The 16,598-nt window shown below is 41.3% G+C and overlaps 2 protein-coding genes across 5 annotated transcripts in view; both read right to left on the minus strand.

Moving 5' to 3' along the window:
* LOC108232602 (thymic stromal cotransporter homolog) overlaps positions 1-3,917 on the minus strand; it is a 9,694-nt gene extending 5,777 nt beyond the window's left edge. The window contains exons 1-4 of the mRNA XM_017410507.3: positions 3,325-3,917; positions 1,348-1,518; positions 821-1,039; positions 397-568 (exon numbers count right to left, since the gene is read on the minus strand). Coding sequence (XP_017265996.1) covers positions 397-568; positions 821-1,039; positions 1,348-1,518; positions 3,325-3,792 — 1,030 coding nt within the window. The 5' untranslated portion in view covers positions 3,793-3,917. The remainder of the gene's footprint in view (positions 1-396; positions 569-820; positions 1,040-1,347; positions 1,519-3,324) is intronic.
* An 817-nt stretch (positions 3,918-4,734) lies between these two features.
* The window catches only part of LOC108232673 (A-kinase anchor protein 2), a 74,795-nt gene continuing 62,931 nt past the window's right edge, over positions 4,735-16,598 (minus strand). For 2 of the 4 annotated variants that reach the window (XM_017410605.3, XM_017410610.3), the window contains 8 exons: positions 13,478-13,672; positions 12,549-12,911; positions 12,165-12,263; positions 11,959-12,060; positions 10,361-11,789; positions 9,825-10,003; positions 9,108-9,146; positions 4,735-7,868 (listed from right to left, as the gene is read on the minus strand). In XM_017410605.3, the coding sequence (XP_017266094.1) occupies positions 7,737-7,868; positions 9,108-9,146; positions 9,825-10,003; positions 10,361-11,789; positions 11,959-12,060; positions 12,165-12,263; positions 12,549-12,911; positions 13,478-13,672 (2,538 nt within the window). In that variant the 3' untranslated portion in view covers positions 4,735-7,736. The remainder of the gene's footprint in view (positions 7,869-9,107; positions 9,147-9,824; positions 10,004-10,360; positions 11,790-11,958; positions 12,061-12,164; positions 12,264-12,548; positions 12,912-13,477; positions 13,673-16,598) is intronic. The other 2 variants (XM_017410606.3, XM_017410609.3) reach the window with 2 other exon arrangements.

Here is a 16,598-nt window from a genome sequence, read left to right on the forward strand (position 1 = left end):
CTCCCTGCTTAGGCTGCTGCCCCCGCGACCCGACCCCGGATAAGCGGAAGAGAATGGATGGATGGATGGATGGATGGATGGAATTATCTATTTATCTGTTCTATCTGCATGTCAGCATTGGAAAAAACTAAGAAGAGTAAAACTTTTATGGCTCCTGGTTTGTTCCCTGTTCCTCTTTCTTCTTCCTCTGGGGTTTATGACTTGTGCTGATGAGCCAGCCCTGATAGAAGGCAGAATGTTTGCACAGACTGACTTTTAACACCAAAACTCTAATAAGTAACTCTTTCTAACTGTACTACATTTTATGCACAAACCCCAGACCTCGTGGTGACGAGGGTACTTTTCTTAAGTCAACCTTTAGTTAGGAATCACAAAGCCTCACACACTTATTCTTACCGACGTAGAACATGGTGGTTGTCGTGACAAAGGTCATGAAGTAGATGCCTGAAGCAAACGACAGCAAGCCGATCAGGATTAAGGTTTCGTCGCCGACCCATCGCCGGAACACAATGACACTGAGGTAACTGGTGATGAAAATCATACAGCCCGCCACGTTCCCATAACCCACCTGGGAAAAGAGAAGGAAACAAAAAAAAAGAGAGAGAGAATGGTGAAAGGATGAGAAAAGAAAATCAGAAACAATGCATAATTAAAAATGAAACAAAGGCAGTTTGGCATCTTTAAAAAAATCTACAGTTTTATTACAAACTAATAATTAGATACAAGCGATTTTAAAGGAGAATAAAACATTTTTATTTCACACTGAATGCATCAAAATCCCAAATCTAACAAATGCATGAAAGGAAAACAGAGACCTTACCTGTGCGGCAGTCCAGCTGAGTGGCGCTTTCAGCACAAATGAACCCAGTATTTCTACAGCTCCACCCACAGCGAAGTCGTACAGGAAAGCTGCTGCGAACAGCAGGACCAAGTTCAACTTGTTTGTCCCGGCAGGAGCCTCGAAGACATGGGCATTCCTGGAGGCGTGAGAGAGGAGGTGATAGTTCTCCTCCTGGTCGTCACTGCGTGCTTCCTTCACCTTTAGCCAGAGTGGAAAAGCAAGATATAAAAACTGAATGATTATGGCTAAATATAAAGATGTCACAGATTAAAAAATAATAATAAAAAGATCTAAATGAGCCAGTCATGAAGCTGGAAAATATCTGGTTTAAAACTTCTTCTTTTTCTTTCGGTTGTTCCCTGTTCAGGGGCCGCCTCCATCTAACTCTGTCTTCGACATCCTCTGCACTCACTGACCTCCCTCATTAAAAGCAGTCACTGCAAATACCGCATTTCATTTAGCAAGAAAATGAAATGAAAGGATTCTCTCTGCGATGCCACACTGACCTGCAGCAGGACGATGGAGATGATGAGGCAGATCAGGTGCAGCAGCGTGCTCACAATCAGCAGGATGGTTCCTTGTCTCAAATTGACGCTGTAGAGCTGGAAGAGATGACCGGACACCACGCTGCCCACCACTCCTGCTATCCCATACAGCAGCTCCACCGTCATCAGAGCCTGCGCAACACACGGGCAGCCTTAGCAAACCTTTTAAAGTGGGCTTCTGTGGAAAGCTTATAAACTGTTAACGTGTCTTTAAATACTTCGAATGGATTTACTTTTAAGAAACAAAGTTAAATTTTGACCGGAGCGACAAGATAACATTAGTTTATTTGACTTTTTAGCAAGGTTTAAAGTTCTTTTCGCATTTGTTTTTTTTTTTTTTTTTTACAAACTTGTGAAGTGGCAACTATTATTACTATATTAAGCTGTTGTTTTCATACATAACCAATTATTGATTGTCATGTCTGTGCATTAATAGCAGAAGGGTTACTGTAATCTGACTTTGATAAGGAAAAAACATCAAGTAAGTCACAAATTTAAAGTAAAAATAGCTAAATAAAAGTGAATTAGCTGCCAAATGTGTGCATTCTGTTGAGGTGTAGACATTCTTAGATGTCCTAAATAATTACTATTCTACAGCTTGTTATGACTGATCTAATCAAGTCTGCTGTAACTGATCAGAGATAATCAAATCCAGGGAACTACTTTTTTTCTCCTATTTTGAGGTGAGCAAAGATGACCGCTGAACAAGTATGGTACAGATGGATGATGTATTTAAGCAATGTTAGGGAAATCAGGATGAGAAAGTAAAAGTTCTCTTAATGAGGAACCTGGGACTTTCTAACTAAACCAATATTTACATGCAAAAGAGTTGTAAAACACAAAGCTTTTCAGGTTCTCCCCCCCCCCCCTTCCTGTTTGCAAAAGTTATTTTTGGCCTAATGTAGCCAACTTTACAACAGTTCTTTCTACTAAGCACAAAACACCAAGCACAATAGGTAAAAGGAAAAAAAAACAGAACAGTTTAGTTAAAAAAATGCAATAAAATAGTAAAAAAAAAAAAAAAAGTTAATGGCTCGTTCAGATGCAGCAATGAGACCAGAGTACGTCTGATATAAACAGAACGTAGTAATTTTGAGCTGACTCTGCAGATGAATGTGAATTACAGACTGTGTGTTAACCTGTAGGTGACTTCTGGTATTTTTATGCTACTATTTCACATTTATTTTTATTTATTTTGACAGCTATTAGCAGCTTACTAAACTTAAATCGCTCCATGATTTAAGGTGACACCTCCTCCTATCAGCAAGCACTTTGGGAACAATCCTCAAGTCCCAACTCCTCTACGTAAACAAACAGAACATCGGTAAAATAAAAAATAAAAAAACACACTTCAGATCATTTAGTTTTCAGGTGTTGACTCTTGTTGAGTCATGTAGTTCTTACCATGCTGCTGTATGTTCAAATCTGCATTTTTGTGATATGGTTAGCTATAATGAGTTCTTTCACGCTTAAAAGGTCATGTGACACCAGGCGGGACTTAAAACCCGTTTGTACACAGACTCTGTCTCCAAAAATACACCATGGCAGTTCCTGTAAACTGGGTCCTCCCAACAACCAGAGAAAGTAGGGACACTTGGGATATAATAAATAGTGGCTATATGGTTGAAGTATAAAAACATTGCTAACAGGTCAAGTAAAAAAACAGCATCAACAACAATTACAATACCATTTATGACTACTGTTTTTTGTTTAGGTTATTTTTGTTTAAATAACGGCATTTTGACCACACTTAATTTGATTATCTCAGGACCCCTTAATAAGTGCTTTCCGGCAAACAGTGAGGCCGCGAGCCACACTTTGGAAACCACTTATTTAGTCCATTACTTTTTCTTTTTTTTTTTATTTGTGATTTAGGCCTTAAATGACTTAATTTCCCACTAACTGGAGCTGAAAGGTCCGAGCTGAAAGGTCACTGACCTTGGAGCGGCCGGCCGCCGTGGACGCGAGCGCCGCCAGCGTCATCACCCCGGGCCAGTAGGCGCTGTAGCCGCCGGAGAGCCCGAACACCACCGCCGCCCCGAACATCACCCGGAGCGGCAGCTCCAGGAGGACCACCAGGAGCAGGGCGAGCCGGGACAGCAGGTACCCGACGAGGGGCACCACGATGGGCGCTCTCCTCCAGCCGCGGTCGCTGAATCTGGCCAGCAGCAGCGCAGGGACGATCGGGGTGAGCTGCACGATGAGGTTGTAGGTCATGTAGAAGTCCGTCATGGCTTTCTGCTGGCTGTCCTCTCTGGACTGACCGGGCTCGGTGGCGTTGGCACAGTGGTCCTTCACCACCATCTGCAAGGCGGTGTCGAAGAGCGTGCTGCCCAGCTGCTCCAGCACGATGATCGGCCCGATCTGCCGGGACACCGCGAAGGCTGCCTGCCACCAGTTCGCCATGGTTTCCCCTCCTGAAGACGCTCTGTTGTTGACTTCTGTAAAGTCACTCGTGCTCCTGTGGTGGTGGAGGCAGGGTGAGTCTTTACACGCCCACTTCCTCGTCTCTTCTGCAAGCCGAACCGGTTGGTTCGGTGCTGCTGCGTCTCCTGTTCCTGAAATTTTACAGAACCAACCCTGAGCTTCAGTCCGCGGTGCGCATTTTCACATCTGCGTACACTTCAAGATAACTTCATTTTTTAATTTCACTTCAAGTGAAGCAACTTTTACTTTGTTTCCCCCCGCCTTTTGTTGTTGTTGGTGGGTGTGGGGTGCAGGGAATAATAACAAACTGCTGCACACAGAAGAGAACATATAAGAAACTGAAACTAAACTCAACCCCAAATTCCTAGAAAATCAGAATGCAGGTTTTTGTAAATCTCATAAACCCATTCTTTTAATTTACAATGGAACACAGTAAACACATCCAATGCTGAAAATAAGAAATTATATCTTTCTTTGGAGGGGGTTGAAAAATGAAGTAATTTTAAATTTGATGTCAGCCACACTTGTGACAGAAGCTGGGTCAGGGCCATGTGTACCTCTGTGACACATCTGCCACATTCAGAAACACTAAAACTAAGACACACTGCACTAACCACAGGGTACTTTCAAAACTAGCTGCTAACCACTGGCGGCAGTTCTGAACGGATGTCTGCAGAGCATGAATCTGTTGTGCTGCTGTAGCTTTTTGTCTTGTGATATAACTGTGGTTCTCAAACTTCTTAGCTTCTGAACCACCAAAATAACAATGACAAAGACCTGCGACCCCAAATATTCTTAATTGAACTGTACAAAATTAAACAAGGGCATAATGACAACACAAAAGCTGACTGCAATTTCAGTTTCTGTATTCCAGTCTCGTGTCTCTCAGTGAGTAAAAGTGAAAGTAGAAAGAAGGCTAAATTGAAGAAAAATCATGTCTTTATTATTTATCCAAAATGTATCACTTTTTTTTGTTTGTTTCATGAAACAAAAATCACATAAATGAACCACTCAAATCCCGCCCATGTACAGGTTTTGCTTTTAATGAGAAAATATCCAGAATATATGTAGTAGGAGTATACGGTGAGTCTTACATGTGCTATAAAATACCAAAAGCAGAATATGAGCATACAAGTGGTTAACATAAAAACAGAGGTTATACTTTATAAAACTGAATTATCACACATAAGACAATGTGAGTCCCACGCTGAAGCTGTGGAGCTTCTGCAGGGGGAAACAAAAACGAGCTACCAGCATTTAAAAATGATAAATAAAATCCTCTGTGCACCGTGGGTTCAAACAGAAGCATAATATTAATAATAATAATAAACCACACAATGCAAGAACTCCTGTGTGTGTGCATATTCTCTGAAAGCATTAATTGGGAGTACTTTAAATAAATCTGGGGCACTCCTGGGTTGAGTAAAGCAGGATTCAGGACTGTGATTAACAACACGCTGCAGCAGCTCAGTCCATAACAGCCACGGTCATCAGTTTGAGTCAAACCTAAAAGTTTAAATCACAAGTAAAACACCTGCTGAAATCACATCAATTTTTTTTCTTTTTTCTAATGATCTCATGAAAAAAGGATTCAGTTCATTTAAATACTTCAAAATAAAAAAAATATTAACACTTGTCTTTTGTTTTGGAGCTGAAGACTACTGAACACATCACAGAGGCATTCTGGGCTTTTCCCCTCTGACTTATGGTGCTTACTGCACCTTGTCTTCTTCAGAGAGCTCATTAAAAGACGGCCAAGTCAAATAACGTGTCAGCAATAACTCTTCCACATCCCCTACTATAAGAAGAGTAAATACAGTCAAAGGTTAGTGAGTGTCCTGCCATTTTTTAAAAAAAGAAAACAAACAAACATTTTTTGCAAGCTTGCCTCAGTGTGCATCACTGAGGTCAGCCCCTTGCTGAAGGACACTTGTGCAGGACACACAGATGTGATCAAAACTGACCTTTGGTTTACAGAAAGACTTTTCTCAGACATTCTAACAGAGACAAATCAAATCTCACAGGCTTTTGATGCGCAGCCTAAAAGAGAGAGTAAGAAACATTTTGCGACTTTCTGGTTAAAGTGGTTCAGGAATGCTAAGTCCAGAGATACCTCAACGCATTGCTACTTTTTTTTCTCACCTAAAGACCGGGCCCCATGCTTTCATTAGGGCTGCACAATATGTTGAAGATTTGTCAAAACATAAATGTGCACAATCTCAGTATTGCAAAGGGTTGCAAAATATTCACAAACGCAAACTGCATGTCAGTCAGATGGAACCCCGCTGCTTTAAATGGCCAATTTACACGACAGCAGCCGAAGCTATAAAGTACAGAGTGTTGTGATCGTTTGTGAGAAGAAAGGAAAATATGAGTTTATAGCAACTTCCATTTCATTGGGATATTTGATTATATTGTGCAGCCCAGGCATGAAAATGTGTTTATTCTTGTTTGATCATCACGCTCAGGCCCATGTCGAAGAATAGCGTCAAGATGTTATTTAGAAAAAAAATAATCATATCATTCTGCAAAATCATAACTTAACACGGTATTGGAAAAATGTCCAACACTTTGTCCTCCAAACGAGCAGGACTCTGTTGTTGCAGCCTCTTAATGTCAGTTCCTGCTGTCGTGTGCTTGTTTCAGGTCAGGGAAGGAGTGCAAACCCATGCACACATTCACTACTTAAATAAAAGCTCAGGTGGACTGTTTTTCTCCCCCTTCTGTTTTTGGTATAACAACTTTTTTCTTTTTCTTTAAATACAAAACTTTTCAGTATTTCTTTCATCAAACCTTTTCCTCAAAGCAAAGAGCAGATACACATACAGCAAACACTACCTCAGTATAATACATGACAACTGCTTACATCGAGAAGCAAACGAAGCCACATGAGCAAATAAAGTTAAAATAAGTGATTTTCAGAGAATAAACCCCACGACCCAGCCCTTTTTATTAACACGCTAAATTTCTGTCGACCTGAAATATTTCCTTCTTTACTTTATAGATAAATCAATGAAGAATAGTGATTATAAACAAACTATCTATCTAATGGGGTTGCTTTTACTCTCTAAGGTCTATTGAAACTGTAACATTACAATAGAAGTAAATAAAATACATCATATACCAACAACTGCTGAAAGTCTAAGGCAAAGTTAGTTTTGCAGATTTACTTACCAGCATTTAACAATCCAAGGATGTCGACTATTATTCCGGCAGTTTAGATTTAATAAATGCTTTAAAGATGCCATATTTTGTCATTCCTGCAGAGTGGTGTGTTGTCGTTCTGCAGGATGCACGTGATGAAATAACACATTCAGACAGGTTTGCTCAGGGTTGGCCTTTGGTTCAGTTCCTCAAAAAAAAAAACACAGCAGTCCTCTAGCTGTGTCATTAAAGGTCAACCAAAATTGGTTTGTGTGTTTCCCTTGGCCTCTGTACTTTTACAACTTGTAGTCATACACACACACACACACACACACACACATGCATTTTCTTGACACTTCAATTTTGAACACATTACCAAAAGCACTCAATAATTGTCAGGAAAACCAACCTGTAGCTCATAGTTCAATAAGAAAACCTGGAAATAGATGAAAAATCCTATGAAGTTACTCAGAGCCTTCTAGCCTTAAAACATCTTGCTTTAAATCGTTCTAAAATGTCTCTTGCATCACTGTCTTGTGCTCCCAAACACCTTAATTCTTCAACAGTCTCTCACAGACTGAGTCTTTTAACATACTGTTACACCTTCAGTGTTCAGATCCTGAAACCCCCAAATCTGATGAATTTCATCGACAGGATCGTGTGATCACCAGGATACTGTTAGCAAAATAAATACTGGTTAAATCATTGTCATTTTCTCCCACTTTCCCTTCAGTCTCCTTGTCCTCTTCGTCCTTCTAACAATCTCTGAAAGAATCTGTTCACTCCTCTTCCTCCTCTTCCTCTTCTTCTTCCTCCTCCTCCTCCTCCCCCTCCTCATTGGCGTATATTCCGGCCTCCCACTTCAGTGCCATGTTGCTTTTCCTCCTGGTCATCCGAGTGGCCTCCAAAACCTGACATATACAAAACAAACCATCAGCTTCAAGCCCATTCAGAGCAATGTCATAAGCATAATACACATGCTTTTCCCACCCTGAGGGAAGTAAGAGTAACAAAGTCATAAAAACTCACCACAGAGTTTGTAATCTGACATGCAATGTGGTGTCAAACACTGAGGGAGCTCCTGGTTAAACCATCCTCCTGACTTTAAATTACACCCGTCCAATTGAACTACCACAATGAAGCACACCTGCAGCATTCAACAACTACTAAAGACTTTAGTTTGCTCAGGATTTGAGGTTACCGGTCACCGTCCCTCACACATTCATGCCAACATAAACACAAACACATGGCCTTGTTTTCGCAATGATGAGGGTTGACTAAGGACAGGGCGATGCTGAGAATTTATGAGTGGCTGAAAAATAATGGAGTTTAAATGACTTCTACAATCAGTTTTAAGATTTCGTTCAAAAGGGAAATTTTGTATGAAGTCATACATTTGCACTCAAACCTTATCATGAATAATACCCTCTATGTTGGAAATCAATATTTTAAAGTGAGACTATACATTCGGTATACAAATGGCAACTGTGAGTTGAGTCACATCAAATTTATGAACAAGCACATGCAGAACCAACACAACAAAACAGAACAAGGCAGTGAGACGACAAACAGGCCTGGGATCAGATAGAGATACATTTTTTTTTGTTTGTTTCTTTGATAGAAATAAGCTTGTTTAAGTTTTAAAATGAGACGCTGCCAATGATTAGTACATTCCTGTCTACGGTTTCTGTATTGCTTTCATTGCATCACAGTTCTTACCTCACTGCTGTATGTTCAACTATGCATATTTTAAAATGTTTAGTTTCAGTTTGCTATTTGAGGCTTTTAAAAAGTGTAAAGTTACACTGTGATTAAGAATATAACAGCCTGTTAGCGAGTTAGGAAGGTGTGTAGGAGAAACTTCTGTATTGATGGTATAGCCTCACACCTTACTATGGCTCCAAAAATACAACATGGCAGCGCTCAAAAAACAAAAAAACCAAAAAAAAACCAGACATTATGACTTCAATTAAAAAAAATGGAAGTTATTTGAATCACTTCATCCATCTTTAATTAAGGTAATGACTGTAATGGTCCACATCTATACAGGAATGCATTGCTTTTTCAAAAAAATGTTCTGTACTGTCTGACCCCGGCCTGTCAGTCAAATAAGTTGGAGGAGTGACAGGGTTTTGGGGTGAATCAGGTACCTCAGTGGTTACCTCGTTAGCCAGCAACAAATGGGCATACTGACCCAACAGCAAGGAGAGAAGCAACAGTACACCAAGTCAGCACATGTGATGTCATCATCAATAAACAATAAAATCAGAAGAAACAACAAACCCAACAGAGTTGTCCAATGAGTTTACGCTAAATTCAGTTAGAACGCTTTAAAAATAGCAAAAAACTGAAAGAAATCCTACCATTTAGCAGTGTATAATCTATCTATTGTTGAAATTTCTATTTCCTAATGCATGCTTTTAACAAAGGTTGAATTAATTACTGTTTGATTTGACAAATATCAACATACAGCTTTTCAGGTGAAGGCTAAAACATTGAATAAAAAGTTGGAACTAAAAGCCCCAGCTTGTTTGACTTTCACTTCAATTTCCTGCCTTAGTGAGGGAATTTCCCTCTTGCGTGGAGGAGCATTAGCTCAACAGAATGAAGGCATTCAACCATTCAGCCACCAAAGTCAAACAGTCATGTGATGCCTGATAAACTGTTTCAGTTTCTGATAAACTGACTCAGGTAGTTCCTGTAAACATGTACAAGTTTCTGACAGAACAGAAAAATATAATGTATGTACACCTTTTAAAATTTAGATTTTTAGAGTGAACTATTGATTTTAAAGAGAAAATAAGAACATGCCTTCATTTTTGTCATATCTTTTTGTTTATTTCAATTCTCAAGGTTTAAATACTTACACTGTTGTCTTCCATTTTCTCCCTCCTCTTCATCTTGTGCGTTTCATAGTCCTCCAGAAGTGTCTGCATATAGTTTTTAGGTCGTGATCCTCCAGAGTCCTCACTGCCAGCATCGGACAGGGCACCTTCGGAGGGTGAGGGTGAGACAGGTGGAGCAGGGCGAACTTTCTCAATCTTTCCTGCAAAATAAAAAGAAATTTAAGGAATGCATATTGCCCGAAAATGGGCTTAAGGTGACTCTCAGCTACTACCAAACCAAAATTATAAGTTATAAGGTTGATTAGCTGTGGCAACCATCTTAAATGGGGTTGACTCCAGAAGTTAAAATTGCATAAATGGATGACCAATGATTACTTTCTGAGAGTTTCATTAAAATCTGTCCAGTGGTTCATGAAACATTTTGCTAAAGCTACAGACAAACAGACACACATGCAAACACAATAAGACATGGTCGAAAACATAGCTGCTTTGCCTTAGGTGGAGGGTATAATAATAATCTAAGGTGTTTATTGTAAAGTGCTGCAGGATGAGCTTACCTGGTGCTGTCCGTGCAGTCAGTGTGAGTTTAGTTGGCAGGCTGTTGCTCTTCATCTTATCTGCTGGGGAGACGGTGGTCTGCCTCGCTCCTCGTCTCACAGGTCCCTGACTGTTGCTGGACGTGCTGCTGGGTCGGACGATGATGGCGGGCTGTGCCTCCCTCTGCTTCTTCAGCTCCTCTTCCCTCTGCTGAGCCGCTCGGATCTCCTCCTCTATCATGGACAAAGTTTTCTGCTTCTTGGAGCGCAGGCGGAATGGGCCGCTGGCTGCCTCCACCTCGGGGCCTCGAGTCGCTGCCGCCGTGCTGCGCAGTTCAGCCGCCTCTGAGTATTTGCTGAAGTAGCTGAATTCTGGTTTCTCTGGGCTTGGAGGAGACGGGGGACGGTAGACTGGGGTTGACCTGGGGATAGGAGCCACTGGGGCAGGAACTGGAGCTTCAGCTGGAGCCGAGGAGGCCAACATTCTGGTGTAAGACGACTGGATTTTGATCCTTGGGCCGCCATTTCTGGGCCTCTGTGGGGGTGAAACCACCTGGCGCGGTGGAGGAGAAGGTGCCTGGGGCTGTGAAAGTTGAGCTGAACTGGAGACCTGCTCAAACTGCTGTGATCCGGAAGGGTTCTCGTGGGAAATCACCCTTTCCAGTGGTTGCACATCTGGCTGTGGCGACGGGTTAGATGGTGCAGGACTGGAGGACACAGGGGACTGGAAACTTGGAGCTCCACCAGAGGATAGAGGTGATGAGGAAACTGGCACTGGGCTACTTGTAGAGACAGAAGACGGTGACACGGGGGCACTGAGCTGAGACGAGTCCAAGTCCCCTCCATTCTGAGCTGCGAGGGCGCTCTGGATGGCATTTTGGACAAGCACCCCTGCGTGGTACTCCAGCTCCTCCTCTGTTGGGCTGCCGCTGGTCTGCCCGTTGACTGGAGTTGTGGACTGGGGGGTAGGTGGAGACACTGGGGTAAGCGGCAATGGAGTCGGGGGTAGAGAAGCACCGCTGTCAGAAATATTATCCAAACTGAACAGAGTAGTGTCCTGAGAGCGGACAGATAACTCATCTAAACCAGAGTCAGACTCCTCTGGGTGAAAAGACGGATAAAACCGACCTTTTCCTTCCTCGTCCTCCCGCAAGATTGTCATTACAGCTCGAGCACAAGTAAATTCTCCTGCCAGACCTTCATCTGACCAGGTCACATGAGTCTCTCCCGTTTCTGCAGTGACATCACAGCTCCCTGGGCTGTTCTTTGCTGCAGGCTTTGAAAAGGGTTTGGCTGAGTATAACTGAGGAGTCACATCCCTCTTGGGAGCCGCCTCTTGCAGAAACTGCTTCCTGGCAGATGAGAAGTCGATCTGCTCCTCCACGATGTCCTCCTTCCTGGTTAAGTCTGGCTCAAAGGTGACCATTGTGGGAGGACCTGACACCTGGGGCTGCAAGGGTTAGAAGAATTGAGAGGAGAATCTGTCACTTTTAGGGAAAATATGAGAGTCTAAGAATGTTTTTAGTGATGAACTATATTAACTTCAAACCCTCCTTAAAAAACATGCATGAGTGCATCATAAAAGCTCTAAAATCTGTTTTTCCTATGCGGTGTGTTACCTGTGTGAATGAATAAGTGTAATTTTGTTTCTGCTGTTTCCTCTCCTGGTATTTCCTGAGAGACTCGAGCTGGTCTCCATCCAGCTGTTTTTCCAAAGGGACCTTTAAATAAAAAATACAAAAAAACACAACCAATAAATCAACCCACTGGGAAATCACCAGAATTTAAAGAGAAACCAAAGACTGAAAGGTGTGGGGGATTCTACCTCCCGAGGAGGGTTCCACCAGCGCTGTGCGATCCCAGGGTTCTTCTTCACCGCCTGGTCTTTGATCAGCTCCTGACGCTCACGCTCCAACTCCTGAACCTGAGGAGGTATACACAAAGAGTGGTCCAATTAAGTATCATGATAATTGACAGTCAAAAGAAATTAGAAAACCTTTATGCCAATTTTGTTAGCTGACTCCAAGTGTCACAAAGCCTAATCTGGACAGTAAAACAATAAAAAGGTTTGTTTAATAAAAACTGTTCAGTCACACTAACCAGCTATAAGACAATTTGACAGTTGTAGAGCTACAGTACACTAATGCTGTTTTTTTCCAAATATTTTTGTCTAATTTTGCTTTCTGATAGATTTGAAAACCCTTTTTACCTCGTCTGAGGGTCGTCTTCTTGTCACCCTGACCTGCTGCTCCTCCCCGGGGGTGAAGAGTTTTGCTGGGCGCCTCTCCTCCTGAAACGCTCGCAGCTCAAACTTGGCCGCGCCGCTCCCCGGCTTGTCTCCCTGCACGTGCCCGTTGGTTCTCACAGCCGACTCCTCCTGGTGGACGAACGCGCTCGGCCTCTGTCCTTCTACGACGATTGATTGGTGATTGACAGGAGAGGAGTCTGATACGCAGACAGAAGGCGAGGTTCCATTGATGCTGATTGGTTTATTGATCTCCAATGGGGATGGGGTTCCATTCGTGGGTGTCTCTGAGGCTGCGTCTAACACCTGATCCAGGTAGCGGATCTCCTGTAAACACAGAATGTTTTCAAAATGCTGGAGCGTTTGATAAATTGATATACTGTAAATTATGATTTGGGTGAAGAATAAAGATAATATTTTAATGAGAGAAATAATAAATTGTACATTTGCTGTTCCAAGAAACACTGAAGCTTACATTTATTTAATATCTTAAATATTAATAACATAATATCTAAATTAAATATCTATTTAATATCTTAAATATTAATAACATAATATCTAAATTAAATATCTATTTAATATCTTAAATATTTTCCCTTAAATATAAAATTTAAATCTTTCTTCTGATTGATCTTTGTTGGATAAATGACTTGATGTACTGATCAAAATCAACTAGCTGAGGAATCTGTGTGTGAAACTTAGACATTTTGCCAAATTGATAAGCTACTATACAGAAAATAAAGCATTATTTAGGGTCAGGTTGTCAGAAAAAAAAGAAAAGTCAGAAAAAATTCACCATTGATTACCTAAATTAAAATGGCAGAAATGTTTTCTGTTTTTTGTCGGGTGCATTTTGGCCTCTTCAAACATAAAAGGTTTAAGAACGTGCATACCTGTACCTCACTGTCTGGAGTCTGTACTTGGTTACCGGGGCTGCTGAGGCAGCCATGTTGGATCTGCTGGCTCTCCAGCTCCATGTCTGCAGGCTTGTCAGAGATAAAGCTGACTGATTCCTGGAAACTGACGCTCTTTAGGGCTCGGTCTTTTGGTACGGCGTCACTCACATCCTCGGCTGCTCGCCATGGTTTCTGTGTCAACAGGCAAACAAGAATGTGTTTCAGAGACTTTCCAGTTTCATATCAGCAGGGCGGGCTCAAAGCCAACAGTTAAGTCCATTTAACAGCCAGAATGACTTCAGACTGCTTTCCTTAACTACATTAAGAAAACACACCTCATACAATAAAACAGATCTTTCAGTCTGCATTGCAGCAGCAGTGCTCAGTAATTACTCTGCAGTAGCATAGTGCTTTGACTTGTTTCCACCACTAGAAAGCGCCAAATCACACAATGATGCTTTAGCCCAGACCTTGTGCTAAATGCATCATTTTACTACATGCACTGCTGGTACACGGACACCCTCAATTAGTATGCAGAATCAATTCTATTTACAAGTTCAGCTAAAAGTTTAATATAAACTGCAATGTGTGCCCTATGTAGAAGCTTAAACAATTCAGAATCTGCTGTGTACATCTGGGAACTGACAAGCTTTCTAGATATTGTAATTTAAAATTATTTCTTTTTTATACGTTTTATTGATGGGACCCAGAGAGCTGAACATATGAGGTGGTGGTTTTAAGATGTGTAAAATGTTTGGTATTTATTTAGCTTTATTTAGTGAGTTCAGTTGAGTGAATTATTCTTCAAGTTCAATAGGAGCAAAAGAAAAATAACTCAAATGCAGGAGTTTGTCCTCCTTTATTTTATTTTATTGGTCGGCAATGTTTCATTTCCAGCTGGTGTGATAGCTGAATTTCTTTATTTATCTATTTTTTTTACTTTTGCTATTAAAAGATTAAATTTTGAGCTTTTGCAGCGGTGTGTGGAAATTATTTGAGGTTAAAATTTTCACTTTAATTAAAGACATTTTTTTCATTCGGTTTATCTGAGGTATCCAACAGGCACTTGAAATACACAAGTTAATTTGGATTAAAAGCTATGTCAGACTGAAAATGGTCCGTTCACTCTTTTTATGTAAAATGTTCACTGAAGTGATTTGGCTCAAGCATCTGTCTCAGGACCAGATACGTTAGGATAGAAAGGAATATGGCCGTCAAACCTTAGGTTTTGCTTTTGAAACAACTTGTAAAACTGCTTAATAATGAGATACACTGCCAGAAGTTCATAAGAGGGGAAAAAAAAATAAATAAATAAAACTTTCACCCATTGCCTTAATCTCAATAATAAGATTAAGGTAATGGGTAACCTTATCATTGCAGCTGATATTTATCCAGTAATAAATTTGGTCATATCGTCACGTAGGGATCAGACCTGTGACCCTATGCTTCAATAAACCATTCATTCCACACATTCCAGACATGCTGTTAGCGAGCAGCACCATTTACATTCCTCTTCATGATCTGTAGCTTTGTCTGTATGTAGATTTCGGGCAAACATTCTTTTGCCCTCTCCTTTCAGGTCCTTGTACCCATTACCCCTCTTCCGCAAGGATGTGTTCGATTCAACGAGCTACTGACCTCTGTCTTTCTAACCTTCAAGTGTGTGTACAGAAATTTAATGAGGGTCTCTTCAGTAAATTGATTTATCCTTCATGTAAAAACACACACTGGCAGAGGAAGGAAGTCTTTGCCTTTTTGTGCCTCTTAAAGAGGACTCTCAGTCTGAAGAATATATCCAGGTCATTGTTTTTCTTATGGAGCCATCCTTCTTTTCACCAAATCCTCTCACTTTAAGACATTTTTTGGCATCTTTTCCTTCTTCTCTCCTTTCCCAGATTGTTCAGATCCAGAGGCAGTGGTCAGAGGAGTCAGATGAAGAATTAGAACTGTTAAAAAAAGCTTTCTGATCTGACCATCAACGAAGCAACAATTTCCTCTATGCTTTGGTGCCGTCTCCTCCTTTCTCCTCTGAGAAAAAATCTGTTCGGAGGGTATTGCACTGACCCATTTGGTTAAGTCACATGGAAATTCTTTACTTTATTCTGTCTCTTGAGTAGACTATAAATAAAAGTAACAACATTCTCATGTACTGTTTTAGACAAATGTATAAATTTATTTTTATTGGTGTCTCTGCTTTAATGTTTCACAAAACTGTCTAAACATCTGTGCTTTGTTTGGGTTTCTCTGTTCTAATACGACAAGAGGAGTTGCATTTTTCAATAAAAGATTAAACAGCATTTCAAAAGCAAAGCATTGAAAACTGCCCCTGGTTACAGAACTCTCATTTATTCCCAGTCTCAAATCTCTGGGTAGAGTTATTGGTTATTAAACAGAGCTTTTTTTGTGCAAAATACATCCAACAGAAAATGAACTATGTTCCACTTCATCTTACACGATACACAGCAGTGGCCTCAGATGTCCCCCTGTCTCACAGTCGGCTGCTCATAAAGGCCAATGTTAATTTGTTCAGCTCAAATGAAGCTCATTTTGATGAAAATTAGGTTTCAGCTACTTTTTTTTAAATCATTTCAAGAGTTGGCTGTGCTACAACAACAAACCGTTTCCATACCTCTGAATCTGCTCTACTCAGTACATGCATAACCAATCCATTAAAATATCTTATACGCTTTATCACTTGGTTCATAGGAAGAACTGTTATCACACTGAAATGGCTGTTCTCTTTCAAACCTCAGAAGAAGTTCCAATACCACCAAGTCTGTCCCTGACAGGCTTGGCCTCACTTTATAAGCCCCTGCCCTACACCTTACTTTCTTCCCTGTAAAGATCAGAAAAGTTCCTCAGCTGTCCTAACCTGGATTACTTATTTAACTGTTCATTGAATGGCCCAAAGACCCCTTATGACGAGTAAAATTATTGGACACAGTGTTCCCTCGCCCGGACGCGGGTCACCGGGGCCCCACTCTGGAGCCAGGCCTGGAGGTGGGGCACGTTGGCGAGCGCCTGGTGGCCAGGCTTTCACCCATGGAGCCCGGCCGGGCACAGCCCGAAGAGGATACGTGGGTCCCCCTTCCCATGGGCTCACCACCTATGGGAGGGG

The sequence above is a fragment of the Kryptolebias marmoratus genome, linkage group LG14 (genome assembly GCF_001649575.2).
Source record: "Kryptolebias marmoratus isolate JLee-2015 linkage group LG14, ASM164957v2, whole genome shotgun sequence".
Taxonomy (NCBI): domain Eukaryota; kingdom Metazoa; phylum Chordata; class Actinopteri; order Cyprinodontiformes; family Rivulidae; genus Kryptolebias; species Kryptolebias marmoratus.